This window comes from Myotis lucifugus, unplaced genomic scaffold (genome assembly GCF_000147115.1).
Source record: "Myotis lucifugus unplaced genomic scaffold, Myoluc2.0 scaffold_1071, whole genome shotgun sequence".
NCBI lineage: Eukaryota > Metazoa > Chordata > Mammalia > Chiroptera > Vespertilionidae > Myotis > Myotis lucifugus.
In genome coordinates, this window is record NW_005872119.1 from 4,549 (window position 1) to 24,932 (window position 20,384).

General features: G+C 41.0%; 1 protein-coding gene across 1 annotated transcript in view; it reads left to right on the forward strand.

Moving 5' to 3' along the window:
• Nucleotides 1–953: 953 nt before the first annotated feature.
• LOC102426895 (adenylate kinase 9-like) overlaps nt 954–20,384 on the forward strand; it is a 112,034-nt gene continuing 92,603 nt past the window's right edge. The window contains exons 1-6 of the mRNA XM_023747947.1: nt 954–1,035; nt 7,836–7,963; nt 10,611–10,674; nt 12,311–12,363; nt 12,458–12,554; nt 14,710–14,822. Of these exons, the coding sequence (XP_023603715.1) occupies nt 7,847–7,963; nt 10,611–10,674; nt 12,311–12,363; nt 12,458–12,554; nt 14,710–14,822 (444 nt within the window). The 5' untranslated portion in view covers nt 954–1,035; nt 7,836–7,846. The remainder of the gene's footprint in view (nt 1,036–7,835; nt 7,964–10,610; nt 10,675–12,310; nt 12,364–12,457; nt 12,555–14,709; nt 14,823–20,384) is intronic.

The following is a 20,384-nucleotide window of genomic DNA, read 5'->3' on the forward strand; positions in this document are numbered from 1 at the left end:
CCAAGCCCCACCTCCAGGCCAGCCCCACCTCCAGGCAAGCCCCACCTCCAGGCCAGCCCCACCTCCAGGCCAAGCCCCACCTCCAGACCAGCCCCACCTCCAGGCCAGCCCCACCTCCAGGCCAGCCCCACCTCCAGGGCCAGCCCCGCCCCAGGGCCAGCGGGGCGGGGGTGGAGGCTGTACCATCGGGAGGCGGGCGGCGGTGCCCGGGCCTGCGTGCTGCCGGGGAGGGAGCGAAGGGCGCCGTCTTTGGTGCGGGCGGAAGAAAAGATGGGCGGAGACGGTGCCAAGTTAGTGCAGCCCCTGGTTTGTCTGACCTTCTCTTTGGGAAAAGGGAAGGCTTGGAACTGGGTTGCTTCTTTTGAAGCGCTTCTCCGAGTTGCAGACAGAGCCATTCCCAAGTCGGCCTGTTTTTTTCCGGGTCTACGTTTGCCTTTATTTTCCTGGGAACCTGCTTGGTGATGGCGCTTCGCTGATGTCAGCGCTTTCCCCTCACATCCCTTTGTTGCCTGTTTTACCCTCATCGTCCAGAGGGTGCATGCTCCAAGGGCCTTTTTTAACCACCTGAAGTTGGCAACGTTGGGCTTGGCCATCTATTCGTGCCGGAGGCTACCTATTTGTAAATTCTGCAAATGGACTGGGAGGGTGGAGCGGCGCGGCGCAGGGCAGCACCGCCCTGGGAGCCCCGCCGCTCTGCGTTAAGGTGAGGCTCCTTCCACCCGGTGGTGTGGACATAAATGGGCAGTGCATGCACCCTCTCTGGTCATCGCCTTCTAGATTTGCGAAAATATAGTGTGTTGTAATTATGAATGCCAATTTAGGTACAAAAGTGAATATTTAAAATAAAACAAATTACAGCCGCACCGCCGATGCCCCGCCCCCAAGCCCTGAGCCCGGAGCCCCTCCCCGCCCCCTCCCAAGCGTCCTTGCGCGCTGCCCCGCCGGGGTTCCCTGGGCAACCGCTCAACAGATCCGAGGGTTCCCGGAGGCGGCTGTAGCCCACCAGTGGGGTCCGCTGGGGTCCCTTGCGGCCAGGTAAGTAGGGATGGTAGTTTATTGACCCAATGCATTTTGGTACAGATTGAATGGAATTCCACCTGCGGGGACCCCAGACCAGTTACTTTTCTTGCAAAAGTAAACTTCGAAATCTCCACAAATTCCGCTTTTTAAAAATGTTTCCCCTTTCAAAGACTAATGTTTTCATTCAAGAAACATTTACTGAGCACCTACTATGGGAGCATAAGATGAATACTGGAGGGGCAGCTAATCTGGCCTAGGCAGAGTGCGAGGTTTTCCAGGAGCGCCCCCCCCTCCCCCGTGTAACCCTCAGGACCCACTGCTAGAGGGTTTTTCAACTGCTAAAATTGTAAGGACACTTTAAAAATGTACATTGAATTATAGTGTAAACACATAATGTGATATTAGAAATTATATGATATAATGTGACATTAGAGATAATATAAATTCAAAGTTGAAAAATTACAGAACTTTTCAAATAAATATTTAATCATTTTAAATTTCCTTTCACAGTTTGGTACTCCTTTTATTAAGAACTAGATAGGTGACCATGTCAGTTTTGATATTTTGTGTTGACTTGGATCTTTTAACTGAGGAAAAATATTTAGCTCTGTTCCATTTATAATGGAAACCAACTCTTCTGAAAATGAGTTAAATATTTGCATAATGTTTTTATTTAGGATAACTCTTAAAATATTTGTTGAATTGTGATGTTCTAATATTTAGTTTTCAATTAGCCTATATAATAAAAGCCTGATATGCTAAGTCTCCGGTCGACCAGTTGGCCATTCAACCAATCAAAGTGTAATATGCTCATTATATGCTAAGGCTACTCAACTGCTTGCTGTGACGTGCACTGACCACCAGGGGGCAGATGCTCCAACCGGTAGGTTAGTTTGCTGCTGGGGTCCAAGATGGGCTGCACAAGCCCTGGAGCCCTCCCACAGTCCCTCCCTGGCTGGCCACCCGCCCGAGTCCCTCCCCAACCCCGATCGTGCACTAGTGGGGTCCCTTGGCCTGGCCTGAACCCTCTCGCAATCTGGGACCCCTCAGGGGATGTTGGAGAGCCGGTTTTGGCCTGATGGCAGAACGACCGGTCGCTATGACGCACACTGACCACCAGGGGGCAGACCCTCAACGCAGGAGCTGCCCCCTGGTGGTCAATATGCTCCCACAGGGGGAGTGCCACTCAGCCAGAATCCGGGCTCACGGCTGGTGAGCACAGCAGCAGTGGCGAGAGCCTCTCCTGCCTCCGTGGCAGTACTAAAGATGTCCGACTGATGGCTAAGGCCCGCTCCCCATGGTAGAGGGAACAGGCTGGGCTGAGGGACCTCCCCCCACCCCCACCCCCGCCTGAGTGCACGAATTTCATGCACTGGGCCTCTAGTTATATTATAATTAAGCATTTCCATTTGAACTTTGTCTTAGTTTGATTCAGCCAAAAACAGATCCTGAGACAAAAATTTGAATACAAATAGTTCCTATGGGGAATACTCCCCAAAACAACAGGGAAGTGAAGGAAGCTAATAAAGGGAATATTATCAAACAAATTTCTCTGTGGGCTGAATTCACTGGGGAATTCACATGGCTGAATGGATGTCTCAGTTATTTCCTCTTAAGGGGCAAAGGAGCTGGTGTATTCGTTCATCAACCCCCACCAGTTATTGGCTGATTGTTAATCCCCTGGAACTTCCACTCTGCCCTGTGCTCAGGCAGAATAGGTGTTGGCAGCCAAAAAGAGCCATTAGGCAGAGTCACACATGCCAGCCAGCAGTTGGAAGTTGGGCTGGCCATGCATGGAAAAGGTATATGTCAAGTAGATATGAACAGGGCAGTAATAACTTCTGCTCTGTTCCAACCTTTGCACCACTCATATCCACTTCTCCCCCATGTCCCCAAGTTCACACCATCTGTCACTGATTCTTCAACATGGTGTCTGGTCCCAATTTCTAAAAGAAATGGACTCACAAAAATATGATTAGCAGGACAGACTACAGAATTCACTATTGCAATTAATCCTAAGTCTATGACTGATAATTGATCACTTCCCTCTTCTACCACTCCTTCTAAATTTTCCTTACCCTTGGCCAGCATGTCTGCTGGTTTAAATTGTTTTACCAGTAGAGTAGCCAGTCTTCATCCCTGAAGAGTATAAACCCCTGGTTATGATGTCCTTGTCAGGTTGTGGGTGGTTGCTACCGTTATCCATTCACTGGCTGTGACAGCATCAAGAGGAGTCTCAGAGAATCCCCTGCATTCAAGACATAATTTCCCTGTCCTAATTATGTAGCAGCAGCTCTACCTCCACCAGTGTAATAACTCCTTACCAGGTATGTGGAGCCAAATATAATCAGGTGGCAGCAGCAATTTTAGGTTTAGTGAAACCTAACTAAGTGGGTCCTTTGGAAGAAGCATCTCTCCTCAGTCAAAACCAGGGCTTCCAATCCAGCAGAGCCTCAAGTTGTGAAGAAGGTTGGTGCAAACATCAAGCACAGAGTGATAACGGGGGCAGTCACTCTTACCAAATCCTTGGTCCAAAGCATGTTCCTCATCTTGAAGCACCATGTCTCAATGCCACACAATCCCATACTGGTACTTTAGCTGTATCTTTAAGAGGCCATTTTAACAATCTCACCAGCAGCTTCTAGGTGAGGTGGTATGTAGGAGGATCCTCCTTATATCTTCATTACTACAAAGGCTCCTTTGATCCAAAGCAGTATGACGTGGGATCCCATGATAAGTGCTACAAGTCCAGGCCACAGAAAGTGATGCTGGCCAAGGCATCAGGTAGGAAAGGCAAATCAACAATTTGTCACTGAATGGGTGTATCATATTGGGGCTCAGCCTCGGTCTCTGCAGCAGATAGGGAAGACATTCAACAGAAGTACTAGAGGAGCCTGAGAGGGAGCCTTGTTGTTGAGCCCATGCGTAGCCTCCATTGCCTCCATCCCTGCCACATGCTTACTCCATGTCTGAGCCCATGAGGCAAGCACTGAGGTGACCAAGGACAAAGGCTAGTTGGCATTTACTGGATTATCGTCCTGACCACCGGGTTGGTGACTGCCTCTTCTGAGATGGATGCTTTGTGAGAAAGCTCCACATATTTTGTGTTCCTTTGTTTAGTTTTTTATGCAGTATAACAAATTACCACAAATTTAGCATTTTAAAACACGCATTTGCCAGCTGACATGGCTCAGTGGTTGAGCATTAACCTATGAACCAGGAGGTCAGGGTTCAATTCCCAGTCAAGGCATATGCCTGGGTTGCAGGCTCGATCCCCCAACAGGGAGCATGCAGGAAGCAGCTAGTCAATGATTCACTGTCATCACTGATGTTTCTCTCTCCCTCTCCCTTTCTCTCTGAAATAAATAAAAATACAGTATGTTTAAAAAAATACATTTATTATCTCACAGTTTCCATGTTCAGGAGTCCTGACATGGCTTAGCTAGATCCTCTGCTCAGGGTCTCACAAGACTGCAATCAAAGTGTTGGCTGAGCTGCATTTTTATCTGGAGGTTCAACTAGGGAAGAGTCCACTTCCCAGCTCAGTCACATTGTTGGCAAAATTTGTCTCTAGGATTGAGGTCCCAGTTTTCTAACTGACTGGGGGCCAGTGGCTGCACTCAGTTTCTGAAGCCACCGACTGTTCCTTGCCATGTGGTTCTTTTATAACTTCTTTCTTCAGAACCAATCAGGAGGTCTCTCTCCAGACCACTAAGATGGAGTCTTCTATAACATGATGTTATGGGAGTGACATTTTTATTACTTTTGCTATATTTAGAAGCAAGTCACAGACTGCAGTCAGAGGAGGAGAATTACACAAGGGTGTGACTCTTCAGAGGTCACCTTAGGGCCTAAGGCTTAGCCAGTGGTTCTCAACCTTCTGGCCCTTTAAATACAGTTCCTCATGTTGTGACCCAACCATAAAATTTACTTTCGTTGCTACTTCATAACTTTAATGTTGCTACTGTTATGAATCGCAATGTAAATATCTGATATGCAGGATGGTCTTAGGCGACCCCTATGAAAGGGTCGTTCCACCGCCAAAGGGGTCGCGGCCCACAGGTTGAGAACCGCTGCCTTGGAGTGTGATTGCCATACCACTCTCATCTGTCCATTCACATGCTCTTCCCCCAAACTCCTTTATCTTCTGATCTTGTTCCTTACAGGCCCTTGACCAGGTGAATTAAGACCCACTCCAGGTATCCTAACCAGATGTTAAGGCATGAGTCCTCAGAGAGAGTCCCCATGTCAATAAAGTCTTATCCAGTCAACATTCCCCTACCCAGCACTCTCAAGATCTCCCAGGATGTTTTCCTGGTTTCTACTGGCACATCATAGCCAGGCCCTTCAGCTCTTTAGGTGCCTAATACCTATTTTTCCTGTACCAGTGCCTCACCAGTTGGACTAGGCCAGTGGTCAGCAAACCGCGGCTCGTGAGCCACATGCGGCTTTTTGGCCCCTTGAGCGTGGCTCTTCCACAAAATACCACGTGCAGGCACGCACGTACAGTGTGATTGAAACTTCGTGGCCCATGCGCAGAAGTTGGTTTTCGGAAAGAAGATAGACGAAACAAGTATACAAGACGAGTGTGGATGGGAGAGTTGGAAGGGGTCGACCTCAGCGAACGTACCTCAATCAGACTGAGGACGTTTTTAGCAAAGGCCAGCTTAGGAATACCCTAATTAAGTTAATAACCATGTACCTACCTATATAGTTTAAGTTTAAAAAATTCGGCTCTCAAAAGAAATTTCAATCGTTGTACTGTTGATATTTGGCTCTGTTGACTAATGAGTTTGCCGACCACTGGGCTAGGCTGACATTTGACACCAGCTACTGCTCTAGAAGCTATGAGGGAGGGTGAAGGCAAATCTTGGTGGAAGGCAAGCATTGTCTTCTGAGGCATCTCCATTAGGCCAGGCAAGAAGAGCCTGAAATCTTCCAGAAAGGAGGAGGGGCTACTTCTGTTAATGCAGAGCACTCAGGGGAACCTGGGGATTCAAGGTACTTTTGACATCCACCTAGGTAGCCTCATCCCAGGCCTTAGTATTTAATAGAGTCTTAGTACTTAATAGAGTTTCTTTAATAAGTGCACCATCTTTCTAAAAGGTGTAGATGCATTTTCCCCTTTAAAACTACATTTCATGGTAGTATTACTTATATTTTTGGTATAAAAAGCTTAAAATTTCAGCCCTGTAGTTCATGAAGTATTCATCTTAGGTATTTTTAATATAGTAGTAATATTTCTCGCTATATCTTGTTTCATAATGACATCTTAAAATAATGTTAGTTATATTAAGCCCATTTGAAAATTCTTAACTTCCATAGAGAAGTATAATCAGATCCCATGTACCTGGAAGCTTATAATTCCCTCAATCCATTTTTTTTCCCCTGGACGGTGTCCCAGACCACTCTGACATAGTTTTATTCCATTTTTGAAATTTGCTTATTAAAGTCTTTTATAAGGTTTTGTAATTTTTTCATAAAGGGCCTATCTATCTTTGATTATATTTAATCCTGGTTACTTATATGTTTGCTGTTAAGTCATATTTATTTTTTGTTAAAATTTTTTAGCTGTTTTTTGGTGTATAGAAATACAACTGAATTTTGTACAATGATTTTGAATCCAGAAAAGTGGATTATCTCATTAACTCTTAAAATTTATCCATGATTGAGTTTTCTGTACAGGTAATCGGATCAACTGAGAATAATTACACATTTTTGTCTTGTTATGACTTTAAAAAGAACACCTTAAATATTTAATCATTGAATGTGTTTGTCTTGTTTTCATACTCTTTATCAGTTACAGAAGTTTCCTTTATTCCTAGTTTATCTTTTATTAATAATTAAAGGGTATTGAATTGTCCTATACTTTTTCCATTAAGATAATCATATAGTTTTTCTCCTTTATTTTAATGTGATAATTTAATGTTCTCATATTAAACCAGCCTTGAATTCCTGAGGAAAACCCAACTTGATCATGATGTTGTTATCTTTTTTATATATTGCTGGATTCAACTTGCTATTATATTGATTAAGATTTTTAAAATCTTATTCATGAATGAAATTGGCACATAATTATGCTTTTTCACACTGTTCTCTTGTTTAGGTATGGAGATTATATGAAACCCATAAATTTATGTAGGAAGTCTACACTACCTTTTTTCTGAAAGAGAATCTGTAAGATTGTAAGACATGGAGCTCTTCAACAAAACCATCTGGTTTCTTTGTGGGAAGATTTTTAATTACTGACCCCATTTCTTTAATGGTTAAAGAACCACTTAGGTTTTCCTTTTTTTTTTCCTTAAGAAACTGATTTTTCTAAGAATGTATCCATTTTGTTTGTTTTAAAATATATTTTGGATAACTGTGTTTATGATATCCTTTTATTATCTACTAGAGGCCTGATGCACGAATTCATGCACAGGTGGGGTCCCTTGGCCTGGCCAGTGTTCAAGGCCTATTGGGAGGCCAGCCGGCTGGGAGGGGAGGGACTGCAGGAAGTTGGCCAGCGGGCCAGTCGTTTAGTCATATGACGTGCACTGACCACCAGGGGGCAGATGCTCAATGCAGGAGCCGCCCCTTGGTGGTTAGTGCCCTCCCACAGCCATCCTCCCGCAATCCCTCCCCCCGACCCCTATTATTATTTTAATACATGAGTTTAACTTATTTGTAATTATTAGCAAAAGCCATGTATTTAGTGGTATGAACTGGCTTCTGGGCTAAGTAAATTTATAGGGTATTCTAGTTCTCCCTAGCCTACCTACTTATTCCAACTAAATTAGGCACTTTAACAATCTTACTCTTTCTTATTGCAGTATTTTTTATTATGGCTTTTCAAGAGAAGATAGAAGAACATCCTTTTGTGGATATATTTGATGAAGATGAAGCTGAAAAACACTTTATGTTATCTAAACCTGTTTGCTTTGTTGTATTTGGGAAACCAGTAAGTTATCTCTTCTAACTTATTTGGTATAATTTTAAAAAACACTTTATTGAAGGATAATAAGCATACAGAAAATGACTCATAGATGTACATCTGGGTGCATTTGCATGGACTGCACACGCTCAGATAGAGACACTGAGCATGACAGCACTCCAGACCCTCACACTCTCTTCCTAAACACCGCCCTAGAGTATCTAGCAACTTAGTTAATTTGGCCAGTTTTTGTTCTGTGTTTTTTTTTCCCATTTCTAAATAATTTTTATTTTTCAATTGCAGTTGACATACATTATTATATTAGGTTCAGGTGTACACCCCAGTGATTAGACATTACATAACTTAGTAAGTGATCATCCCGATAAATCTAGTACCTGTCTCACACCATACATAGTTATTAGAATATTATGGATTATATTCCCTATGCTGTACTTTACATCCCCATAACTATGCTCTAAGGACCAATTTGTACTTCTGTTTTTAAATTGAATTTGTTAGCGTCACATTGGTTAATTAAGTTATATAGGTTTAAGGTGTACAATTCTATAATACATCATCTGTATATTATATTATTTTCACCACCCCATATCATGTCTGTTTCCAACACCATTTATTCCTCCTTTACCGTCTTCTGCCTCCTCTACCCCTAGTTTGCTCTGGTAATGACAATACTGTTGTCTATGAGGTTTTGTGGTTTTTTGTTTTGTTTTTTTTTTGCTTAATCCTTTCACCTTTTTCACCCAGCCTCCTTACCTCCTCCCTTCTGACATCGATGAGTCTGTTTCTATTTTGTTTGTTAGTTTATTTTGTTCATTAGATTCCACAAATTAGTGAGATCACATGGTATTTGTCTTTCTCTGACTGGCTTATTTCAGTCAGCATAATACTCCCCAGGTCCATCCATGCTTTTGCAAAAGGTAAGATTTCCTTCTTTTTGATGGCTAAGAAGTATTTATTTAGTATACTTTTTTAATTTTTAAAGTCATAATCTTAGGAATCTTATGTTACCAAATAAGAATGAAAATCACATAGTGTACTAAATTTTTTTGAGTGTTTGTTAGACTTTCATTGTATGACTTAAAACCTGATACAATATTGGTTGTAAATGTATAAACTTTCTCTCTTCTTGTGCATTATAATTGGAAAGGAACCTACATTATCTTTGGTTTTGTATTACGAAGAATTTAACTCCTCAAAGCACTGTACAATGACAATTGTTAGCTGTATGTGAGCCAAGGTTACATCAGACTCAATGTGCATATAAAACTTCCTGTGGAATTTGTTGTGAGCCTCCCTGGGTATGTGAAGGGGGGACAATATTAGGACAAATGGGAAGTTCTCCCATTAATATCTGAAGCTACTGCGAGGCAAGGTGCCTCATCTTGGCCCATAATGTGTCGGTGGACCTATGCATTGTCTTTCCACAAGACAGGAAGGAACCAAAAATGGCTGTCATAAGACAGCTTGCCTTTCTAGGCAGCTCCAGTAAGGCCCTCTAGATGAGAGCTCTTTGCAACCACAGAGCTAGTTGGTAGTTACCATTAGGGGCCAGAGCTGGTTAATGAAAGAGCCTCTTCAGAACAGCAGAGACCAAAGGCTGGATCCTGCTTTTTAACCTAAAGTTATATGGATCCTAGGACAGATACCAAGAAATGATTCCAATAATTTTATTATGTTTCTAAAAACATAACAGAGTTTAAAAATCAACAGTGAAAGTAATCAGATGCAGCTGTTACTTCAATAAAGTGATCTTTTATCTTAGAGTGTGATACTTTAAGATATTCATTAAGAAGGACTTTTTTCACCCTAGCTGGTTTGGCTCAGTGGATAGAGCGTCAGCCTGCAGACTAGAAGTTCCCACGTTCGATTCCGGTCAAGGGCATGTACATTGGTTGTGGGCACATCCCCAATAGGAGGTGTGCAGGAGACAGCTGATCGATGTTTCTCTCCCATCGATGTTTCTAACTCTCTATCCCTCTCTAAAAAAAATATTTTTTTTAAAAAAAAGAAGGACTTTTTTCTATCGGGAGTTACTAAATAAAAGTCTTACGAAGTCCAAGTCTTGTAAGACATGGAGCTCTTCAACAAAACCATCTGGTTTCTTTGTGGGAAGATTTTTAATTACTGACCCCATTTCCTTAATGGTTAAAGAACCACTTAGGTTTTCCTTTTTTTTTTTCTTAAGAAACTGATTTTTCTAAGAATTTATCCATTTTGTTTGTTTTAAAATATATTTTGGATAACTGTGTTTATGATATCCTTTTGTTATCTACTAGAGGCCTGGTGCACGAATTCGTGCACAGGTGGGGGGTCCGTCGGCCTGGCCGGTGATCAAGGCCTATTGGGGGATCAGCCGGCTTGAGGGGGAGGGACTGCAGGAAGTTGGCCATAAACAATTCATGATTATGAACTTTAAGAAGGAACTAAAATGATGAATCTCAATATAATCACAATGCTTTGACATTCAAAAGTGTTTAATACATGGAATATTATTTTGGTACAGTTTCCTGATTTTTCGGGTATACTCTTCATTTATTTTGGAAAATAGTTCACTTGATAATAGTAACTGTCCATAGAATCTTTTAAAATAAGAATATCTGTTCCACTGGCAAATAGCTATTTTATTGGGTTTTAAATAATCTTTCTTTTTAAGGGTGTTGGGAAGACAACATTAGCCCGTCACATAGCACAAGAATGGAAATGTATTCGTGTAGAAGGTAAATTTTATTTCCCCCCCCCCAATATTTTAGTATAATAACTTTCAAATATTATACAATGAACACTCATATAACCTATCAATAGTCTGTGACTAACATTTTGCTTTATCACACATCACTATCAACCCAGTGAATTATCTTTATAATAGCGTCAAACATGTTTTGCCCTTTGGTAAGTCCTAGTTTTGTTCATAAAATTTAGGAGGGTTTATGAAGGGTCTTTGACTCCATTCTGTTGCTTCCAATTCTCTGATTTCATAATTTAGAACTGTTGAGGATATGTGTCTTTGGAGTGTCTTCCTATGAAAAATGAAAAGAGAAGAAACTCTCACAGCTGCTCTTGGGAATATTTTCCAGCACTTAATTATCTTCAGTGATAAATTTATTTTTTATTATTTATAAATTGACTTACATTCTTTGCAATATATAAGACAAGGATTGATGTCTTTATATATAAATATTCTGATAATCAATACAACTACTTATGGCCTCTTTGAAAAACAATTCATAAAAGTAGAAGCAATAGGCCAATATAAGAAAAAAAGAGTTTAACCTCATTGTTATTCAAAGAAATGCTAATTTAAATAACACCGATCCATATTTGCCTATCAAGTTGGCAGTAAATTTTTAAAGTTTCTACAGTCATTGTTTACAAGAATTTATGAAATGAACATTCCATGGGCTGTTAGTGAAATTGCAATTGAATACACTTTTGGAGAGAAACAATTCAATAAATATACACACAAAAACTTTAAAACAATAAAATAAAATTTCCTTTTTGATCAAAAAATTCATTTGTAGGAAATCTTAAAGAATATCAAGTGTTCCATAGATTATTAGCAGCTAGGGACATAATATAGCTCCTGGGTCCTCCCCTGTCATTTCTATCCCAGGACATTTTCCAGCAAGAGATGGAATATTTCCTCTTAAAAAGGAAACACTTGCCCAGCTGGTGTTGCTCAGTGGTTAAGCATTGACTCATAAACCAAGACGTCACAGCTTCAATTCCTGGTCTGGTCACATGCCTGGGCTGCAGGCTCGATCCCAAGTAGATGGTGTGCAGGAGGCAGCTGATCGATGTTTCTCTCTCTCTATCCCTCTCCCTTTCTCTCTCTAGAATCAATAAAAACATATTTTTAAAAAATAAATAAAAAGGAAACACATTATTCAAATTTCAGCTTTAGGACCCTTTTTCTATCAGTTTTTATCTATTTTATAATTTCTTGATGCATATTTCCCTTTTTTACAACCAGCATACAAAATTAATGGGCTCTGGATATAACGGTATGGTTATAAGTAATATAGTCCAGATACTTTTGTGCAATACTTCACAATTTCCAAATCATTATCATATACACAGCCTCATTTCATGCTCATATTCTTTTGCATATTATACAGGGCATAAGCGCCCGAGGCATGGTGGTGTTTAGGAAGTTAGCTTCCCCAAGGTGGCAGAGATGGGTTCTCTGTGGAAAATATTCTGCTGCTTCTACACTTGTGTATAAACATGCTTTGTACACTCTAAAGTGATACACAAATGTTAATCTTTGTTACCAGTTACAAAACACACAAATGCGTTTCTTAATTTGACAAATCTAATACCACTTTGTGCTAATATTTTGAATTCTTATTTCAGCTCTAACAATTTTGGAAGAACATATTGCCAATGAAACCGAAGCAGGAGTTATGGTAAACAAATCTAAATTTCAAAGTTATTATTTTTTTAAAGCTGTGTATCACAGGTATATTATACAGTAATGTAAAATATCTGTGCTTTTCTTAGTTGCAATCAATGCTGATGAGTGGTCAAAGCATTCCAGATGAACTTGTCATAAAGCTAATGTTGGAGAAGCTCAACTCCCTAGAAATCTCTCACTTTGGTATGTTTATTTCTGTGCATTGATGGTTATCAGAGCAGCCTTAAAACTGTGCTTTTCCCAGCCAGTGTGGCCCAATGGTTGAGCATGGGCCCATGAACCAGGAGGTCTGCTGGCTTCATCCCCAGTAGGGGGCGTGCAGGAGGCAGCCCATCGATGTTTCTCTCTCATATTTCTACCTCTCTATCCTTCTCCTTTCCTCTCTTTAAAAATCAATAAAAATATATTTTTTAAAAAATGCTCTGTCTGAGCAGAAGTAATTTCTGGAGTTGCTCTTTCTTTTGCCCTGGCACAGGTCCCAGAGCCTGAATTCAATCCAGCACTTCAGATAGTTTTGCTTATTTACTTGTTTTTATTTCTTATACTCTCCTTTTGTATGAATTAACTTTACATGATCCAATCTTCTTTTAGCACTGTGTTTTTCAACAAAAGCTTCAAAAAGCTGCTGTGATCCTCCTCGCAGTGCTGACAGCTTCTGCTGACTGCTTTCCCGTTCACCCTGGGTTTGATTACTAAGTCCTGTCAATGGGTTAATTAGGTTCCTCTGTATTAATCCACACTTCTCAGGCAGGAACGGAAACGAGAATAGCCCCAGCTTGTCCTCTGGCTCTAGTTATTGGCAGGCTTCAGTCTGTTCACCCAGCTTACCCCCTGACTGTGGACCCCAGAAGTCTCCCTGCATTCCAACAGGTGCTGACCAGGGGCTTTGGAATTGTCTGATGGGAGGGGTGAGCTGGGCCAGGCTTGAATTCAATCTAGGGTTGGGCAAGCTGCCCCATTCAGCACAGCACCCACCTTTGTGATGTGTCAGACCTGGACGTTAACACCAGCCATCAGCCCCCAGAGGAGGCACTGGTCAAAGCCTTGAAAACAAGTTCAAAAGAAGTTGCTAATCAAGTGAGGACTAGATTAACGACAGGAGCCAGACCAAACTAGGGGAGTGCTGAGACAGGAAAGCAAAAAAGCCAGAACAGCAGGAGGAGGCAAGCAGAGAAAGGCCCGGCTCTGGCTCCAGTTCCTGAGAAGGCACGGCTGCATGCATGGCTGTATTTTTGCAGTGGTGCCTTGGGCTCGCTTAAAGAGCCTCAAATAGAATGAATGCCTCAGGATGCCACCCCTCTTGCAGAGTGTTTCAAAGATAACAGCAGGAACACATAAGGAAGTGAAAGCCAAGTAGGAAACTAAGGATTATAGTAAAACAGGAGAGAATCATGCTAACACTCACATATCCAAACCCAAGATAACAGATCTCCCTTTCTGCTTAGGGTTGCTTCTCTGGACAGCGTCCAACGCATAGAGGCAAAAAGTAAAGTGAGAAAGCTTAGGAGAAACTGACACATTTAATGAGGTTTTGGATTACCATGAGAGTTGTTGATCTGATTTTTTTTTTTAAATAAAAGATTGTGATCGATATCTTCTTAAGTGGGGATTTTGAGGTTGGCTTATGAGACACATTTATTCATCTACCAACAGATGCTTAGTAGCTTTTTTTATTACACTACTCTAGGCATTGTATAGGATAGCAGTTCTCAAGATTCCATTACACTTACGAGAATTGTTGAGGCTCCAAAGGAGCTTTTACTTATGGGTTATATCTATCGGTATTTACCATATTAGAAATTAAAACTAGAACATGTTTAAAATATTTAAAAAACAGTTCCATGTTAACATAAATAGCATATTTTATAAACATAATTATATTATTCAAAGCACAATATTTGGTGATATTTTATTTTTGCAAATTTCTTTAATGTCTGGCATAAGAGAAGACCTAGCTGAATTCTCACATCTGCCTTTGCTTAGTTTGTTGCAATATATTGTTTTTGTTGAAGTACATGAAGAAAATCCAGCTTCACACAATGGTAATTGGAAAAGGAAGGGTATTTTAATGGTCTTTAGGATAATTGTGGATATTCTTGATCCTACACCAAAACTTGATAAGGAGCCCTGGCCAGTTTCTCAATGGTTAGAGCATTGGCCCATGGACCCGAAGGGTCTCAGATTTGATTCCCTGTCAAGGGCAGTACCTCTGTTGCAGGTTCCATCCCCTGCATTAGTGTTCATCAGAAATTAGATGACATTTTGTAAAGCAATAATAATAATTCCATGCTCTCACATGGGTAATATAAAACTTTAAAAATCATATTTTACTCTACAGGTTATATTATCACTGAAATACCAACACTTCCACAGGATGCCATGACTACTTTACAGCAAATAACCTTAATTAAAAATCTAGATTTGAAACCTGATATTATAATCAATATTAAGGTAAGAAGTTGTTTTCTAGTATAGTTAACCATTCTTTTTGATGGAAGTGAAGTTAAAGGACTGTTTATAAAAATTTTAAGTAATTAGGGAAATAACTAATTTATGCATCAGTCATAGGGACTGAGCTATACACTCTTAAACCTCTGTGCTTTTGCACCTGCAGCTCTAATCACAGTGGACACCTCCTTGCCTCTTGTCATCCTTTGAAAGTTAGTCAGACATCATCTCTTCAGAACTTCCCCCCAGGGTGACCCCTATACACCAACACACCCATTAACTAATTCATTCTCTCTCCCCACTTCCCCAACACATTACTACAGGAAAGTTAAATACATCTCTGATGACCATTCACATTAATCTCATCTCTCTATCACATTACCTCACTATATTGTCATTGACTATTTTCCTTCCGGACTCGGCCTTACTTGAAGGCAGGGGCCATGTCTTACATAAATTAGCTCAATATCTGGCACCTAGTTGACACCGAATACGTCTTCTAGTTAAATAAAATAAAAGAACAAACAAATGATTTGGACACATGAATGTTAAAGAACTAGATTGATTAAGAATCAAGGCTGGCTCCTGTTCCCAATTCTCTCCTTTCTCATTGGTAAGCACATTTAGGAACCTCAATTCCTCTTTACAAAGATGATGATAACTGCCTCATGAGGTTTTGATAAGAATACAGTGAGGTGAGGACTACTTGTTTATATAAAAATGAATGATGCCCTAGCTGGTTTGGCTCAGTGGATAGAGCATCAGCCTGCGGAGTGAAGGGTTCAAGGTTCGATTCCAGTCAAGGGCACATGCCTGGGTTGTGGGCTTGGTCCCCTGTGGGGGGTGCGTGCAGGAGGCAGCCGGTCAATAACTCTCTCTCATCATTGATGTCTCTGTCTCTCTCTCCCTCTCCCTTCCTCTCTGAAATCAATAGAAATATATATATTTTTAAAAAGAAAGAAAAGAAAATGAATGATAAGCTTTTGTATTCATACCCTGCCTGATTCTCCAAAAGGCTTGACAGCTCAAAATAAATTAGATGGTTCTCAGCTCAGGTGTTGGGATCCAGTGGTGTGTGGAGGTCAGCGTGAGAGAGGTGGCATTGCAGTGCTGAGCACACAGCCCCAGCCACAGGTCATGGTCAGAGACTAATCGAAATCCCTGTGATCTTGAGACTGTCACATACGTGAACATGTGTGTAATAGAGAGAAGAAAATATCTCAAACAATTAACTGAAGCCAAATATAATGTCTAAGCCATGGAAAAGATAGATTGTATAGGAAGTTTAAAACGTGGTAGAACAAGAGCACAAAGGCTATAGTGCCAAATGCTTACTAAATTTCGGGCATCAATTTGGTTCTAAGTTTGATGAGCCAGAGTAGAAGGGGAAGTGTGGCCAGTTACATAAAATTCACATTGACCATGAAAAGACAAGCGAGCCATTCCTCAGGAAAAACGAGTCCTATTAAAAAGGAGAGAAATATCTTACATGGATCTTACTGTAAGCGATTGTTAATGCAGAGAATGAAGTCCTGAACCCCATTTATAAGTGTGATAGTGAGTGCCCATGGCAGTTTCTGCAGTGCAATCAGAGGGCCTAATGTGAGACCGAACTCAGCACAACACACAGTACATGATGGTTTAGTCCAGTGGTTCTCAACCTTCCTAATTCTGCGACCCTTTAATACAGTTCCTCATGTTGTGGTGACCCCCAACCATAAAATTATTTTTGTTGCTACTTCATAACTGTAATTTTGCGACTGTTATGAATCGTAATGTAAATATCTGATATGCAGGATGTATTTTCATTGTTACAAATTGAACATAATTAAAGCATAGTGATTAATCACAAAAACAATATGTAATTATATATGTGTTTTCCGATGGTCTTAGGCGACCCCTGTGAAAGGGTCGTTCGACTCCCAAAGGGGCCGCGACCCACAGGTTGGCGACCCACAGGTTGAGAACCGCTGGTTTAGTCTTATTTGGGAACAAAACCTGGAATTTCTAGAGCAGAAGTTCTTAGCCTGGGATCCATAACTCCTTCAGCATCTATGAACCTCCTGAAATCACGTACAAAATTTTATGTGTATGTGCATTTTTATGAAATAAAAGCCTATGTCTTTCATCATATTCTAAAGAGTCTGTACTACAAATATATATATATATATGGTTATATGGTTAAGGGCCAGTGATCTCCTGCAGCAGTGGTTCTCACAGTATGGTTTCCAAACCAACTGCATCAGCAGCACTCAGAAGCTTGTTAGAAGTGCATATTCCTGATGTATACCTGAAACTAATGTAAAATAATATTGAATGTCAACTGTAATTGAAAATTTAAAAAAAAAAAGAAAGAAATCAAATTCTGTGGCCCCACCTCCAAACTACGAGTCAAAAACTCTGGGGATGGCATCCAGCTACCTGTTGAAAAGTCCTTTAGGTGACCGCTGAGGTTTGAGGACCACTGCTCAGAGGCACGTCCTTCGGACTGACCCCTTGTTAATCAGTTTCTACAAGTGAAAACAGGAGGCAACTCAAGGCAATAGTCTTTGTCAAGGACCCGCAATGTGGGTATTCTGAGTTGTTGAATAAGAGCATAAACATTTTAAAAATTACCTGAACGGGTTGAGATTTTTTTGTGAAAGATTTGGAAGCCTAAATAGAAGTCTTGCCTCAATAAATAGCCCTCCCATTGCCACATAGCGGGGGCCTGAAGAAATCAGAAAATGAGCAAGGAAGGTCCTAAAGTTTCTTGCCTTCTTTGTTTCTCAAAGATGTGGTACATGAACTGTCACATGAGAGTCACTGAGAATGCTTTTTAGAATGTCTAAGCCTCACTCCAGATTTAAATCACACGGGGGAGCAGGAATTTCTGTTTACAATTCCCTATATACAGTTACACCATAATGTTTGAGACCACAATGATAAACCAGAGTTTTTTATCCTAAAAATTATTCAGAGCAGGATATGTAGCCCTAAACCCTATTATCATTATTAATGTGCCACAGAACATGGGCTATGGACCAGAAGCCTGGCTCCAAGTTGTGGTTTGCCCTCATGACATTGTGATCTGAGACCAAAGTCAACCTGCCAGTGCATTTCTTCTCTGATCAGCAGAATGGCTTTAATCATAATATGGGATTACTTCTCTTACACGATTAGTTTGAGAATTGAGTCAAATATCACACATGGGAAAGCACTTTGAAAGAAGGAAATTACTTATAGACTTTGGTTTTGGTTTGTTTCTCTTTACTATCCAGACTCAGTTTTCTCATTTACAAAATGAAAAGTTTGGACTAGAATAAATGACCTTTCAGGTCCCATTAATGATTGGCATTTTATAAAATACTTCACCCATAAAACTGTAAATATTGTCAATGCACAGTATACCTTTTGGTTGAAAATATGTGGATATTCCCCCATTTTTCTCCATTCTCATCCTTTTCTTAACTTTTTTCAACTTGACATTTAATATCATTTTCTACTAGTGGAATGGTGCACGAATTTGTGCACATTGAAAGGAAATTAATTAGAAGAAATATTTTAATATCTCTATTCCCCCTTTCTCTATAACAGAAGTGTCAACCAAATTCACAATCAACAATGACAGATCAAAACACACACGTGTGATTGGCGCCAGAGAGAGCTTTAAATATATAGATAAACTTGCTTAATTAGACCTGGTTTCTGATTTAGCTAAACTTTTTCCAGCCCAGTGAAGCACCCCAACTTCTCTTTCAGGTAATTGTCAGCAACACAGCAGTAAATATCAACACGAAGCAGATTATTATTGTAGATCACGCAGGGAGAACAAAGGGTAAAATATTTAACTGTAGCAGTCTTTGATTATATTCTGCACAGTGAGAAAACCTGAAGTCATTTTCAAGGTCCACCATTTCTTACTTTTCAGTCGGGTCAAGTTTCTAAGCTTTCTAAATCTCCATTTTCCAGCCTGACTGGTTTGGCTCAGTGGATAGAGCGTCGGCCTGTGGACTGAAGGGTCCCAGGTTCGATTCCGGTCAAGGGCATGTACCTTGGTTGCGGGCACATCCCCAGTAGGAGGTGTGCAGGAGGCAGCTGATCAATGTTTCTCTCTCATTGATGTTTCTAACTCTCTATCCCTCTCCCTTCCTCTCTGTAAAAAAATCAATAAAATATATTTTAAAAAAAACAAATCTCCATTTTCCAGCTAATGAAAAGAAAATAGGATTCTACCAAGTCTCTTATCTACCTACTCCAGGATTTCTGTGAGGATCAAATGAGATGAAGCATGGAAAATCGCTTCACAGACATTTGGTTAAAGTGTAAAATGTTTGTACCTGGCTATAAAGCAAGTCAGGTTCTTGGGCTAAAGAAACTCCAAAGAGGCTGGTCACTAGGGAGAGGAAGCTGGGCGTTGCTACATGATGTCATTACCCAGCGCCCACAGTGACTGTTTCCCGGCTGGGCTGGGCTGTGGGCCACATTTTGCACCATGGAGTCTTGGCAGCGTTGGCTGCGATTTGGTGGGGTGCCACTGTGGGGTGGTGGCAGGGACAGTGTCCCACTCGGGGGAAGCCGAGTGTTGCTTTGTGGGCACCAGGTACATGGTGCCTTTTCTCTGTAAATGGCCAGTGCGCGTCACAGCAGCTCCTGCTTTGAGCGTCTGCCCCCTGGTGGTCAGTGCGTGTCATAGTGACCAGTTGAATGGTCGGACACTTAGCGTATTAGCCTTTTATATATATAGATTAGTTTCAGATGTCCAGCATAGTGGTTAGACATTTATACAATTTATGAAATGATCTCTCCAATAAGTCTAGTACCCACCTGACATCATACATAGTTATTACAATATTATTAACTATATTCCCTATGCTGTACCTTACATCCCTGTGACTGGTTTCTAACTACCAATGTATCTACCAATTTGTACTTCTTACTCCCTTCATCTTTTTCACCCAACCCCCCCCCCCAACTCCTCTCCCTTCTAGCAACCATCAGTTTGTTCTCTGTATCTATGAGTCTGTTTCTGTTTTGTTTGTTTGTTTGGTCTTTTGATTCCACATATAAGTGAAATCATATGGTATTTGTCATTCTCTGTTACTTCTTTCACTTAGCATAATATCCTCTAAGTCAGTGGTTCTCAACCTTGGCTGCACATTAGAATCACCTGGGAATCTTTTTTTTTTTTTTTTTATTGATTTTTTACAGAGAGGAAGGGAGAGAGATAGAGAGTTAGAAACATCAATGAGAGAGAAACATCGATCAGCTGCCTCCCGCACATCTCCCACTGGGGATGTGCCCGCAACCCAGGCACATGCCCCTGACCGGAATCGAACCTGGGACCCTTCAGTCCGCAGGCCGACGCTCTATCCACTGAGCCAAACCGGTTTCGGCGGGAATCTTTTTTAAATCCTGATTTCTGGGCCTCATCCTCCGGAAATTCTGTTTCTTTGTTACTAATGTTGTGGCCTTACCCCATAACAAAGAAACAGAATTTCCGGAGAATGAGGCCTAGAAATCAGGATTTTAAAAAGATTCCCAGGTGATTCTAATGTGCAGCCAGGTTGAGAACCACTGCTCTAA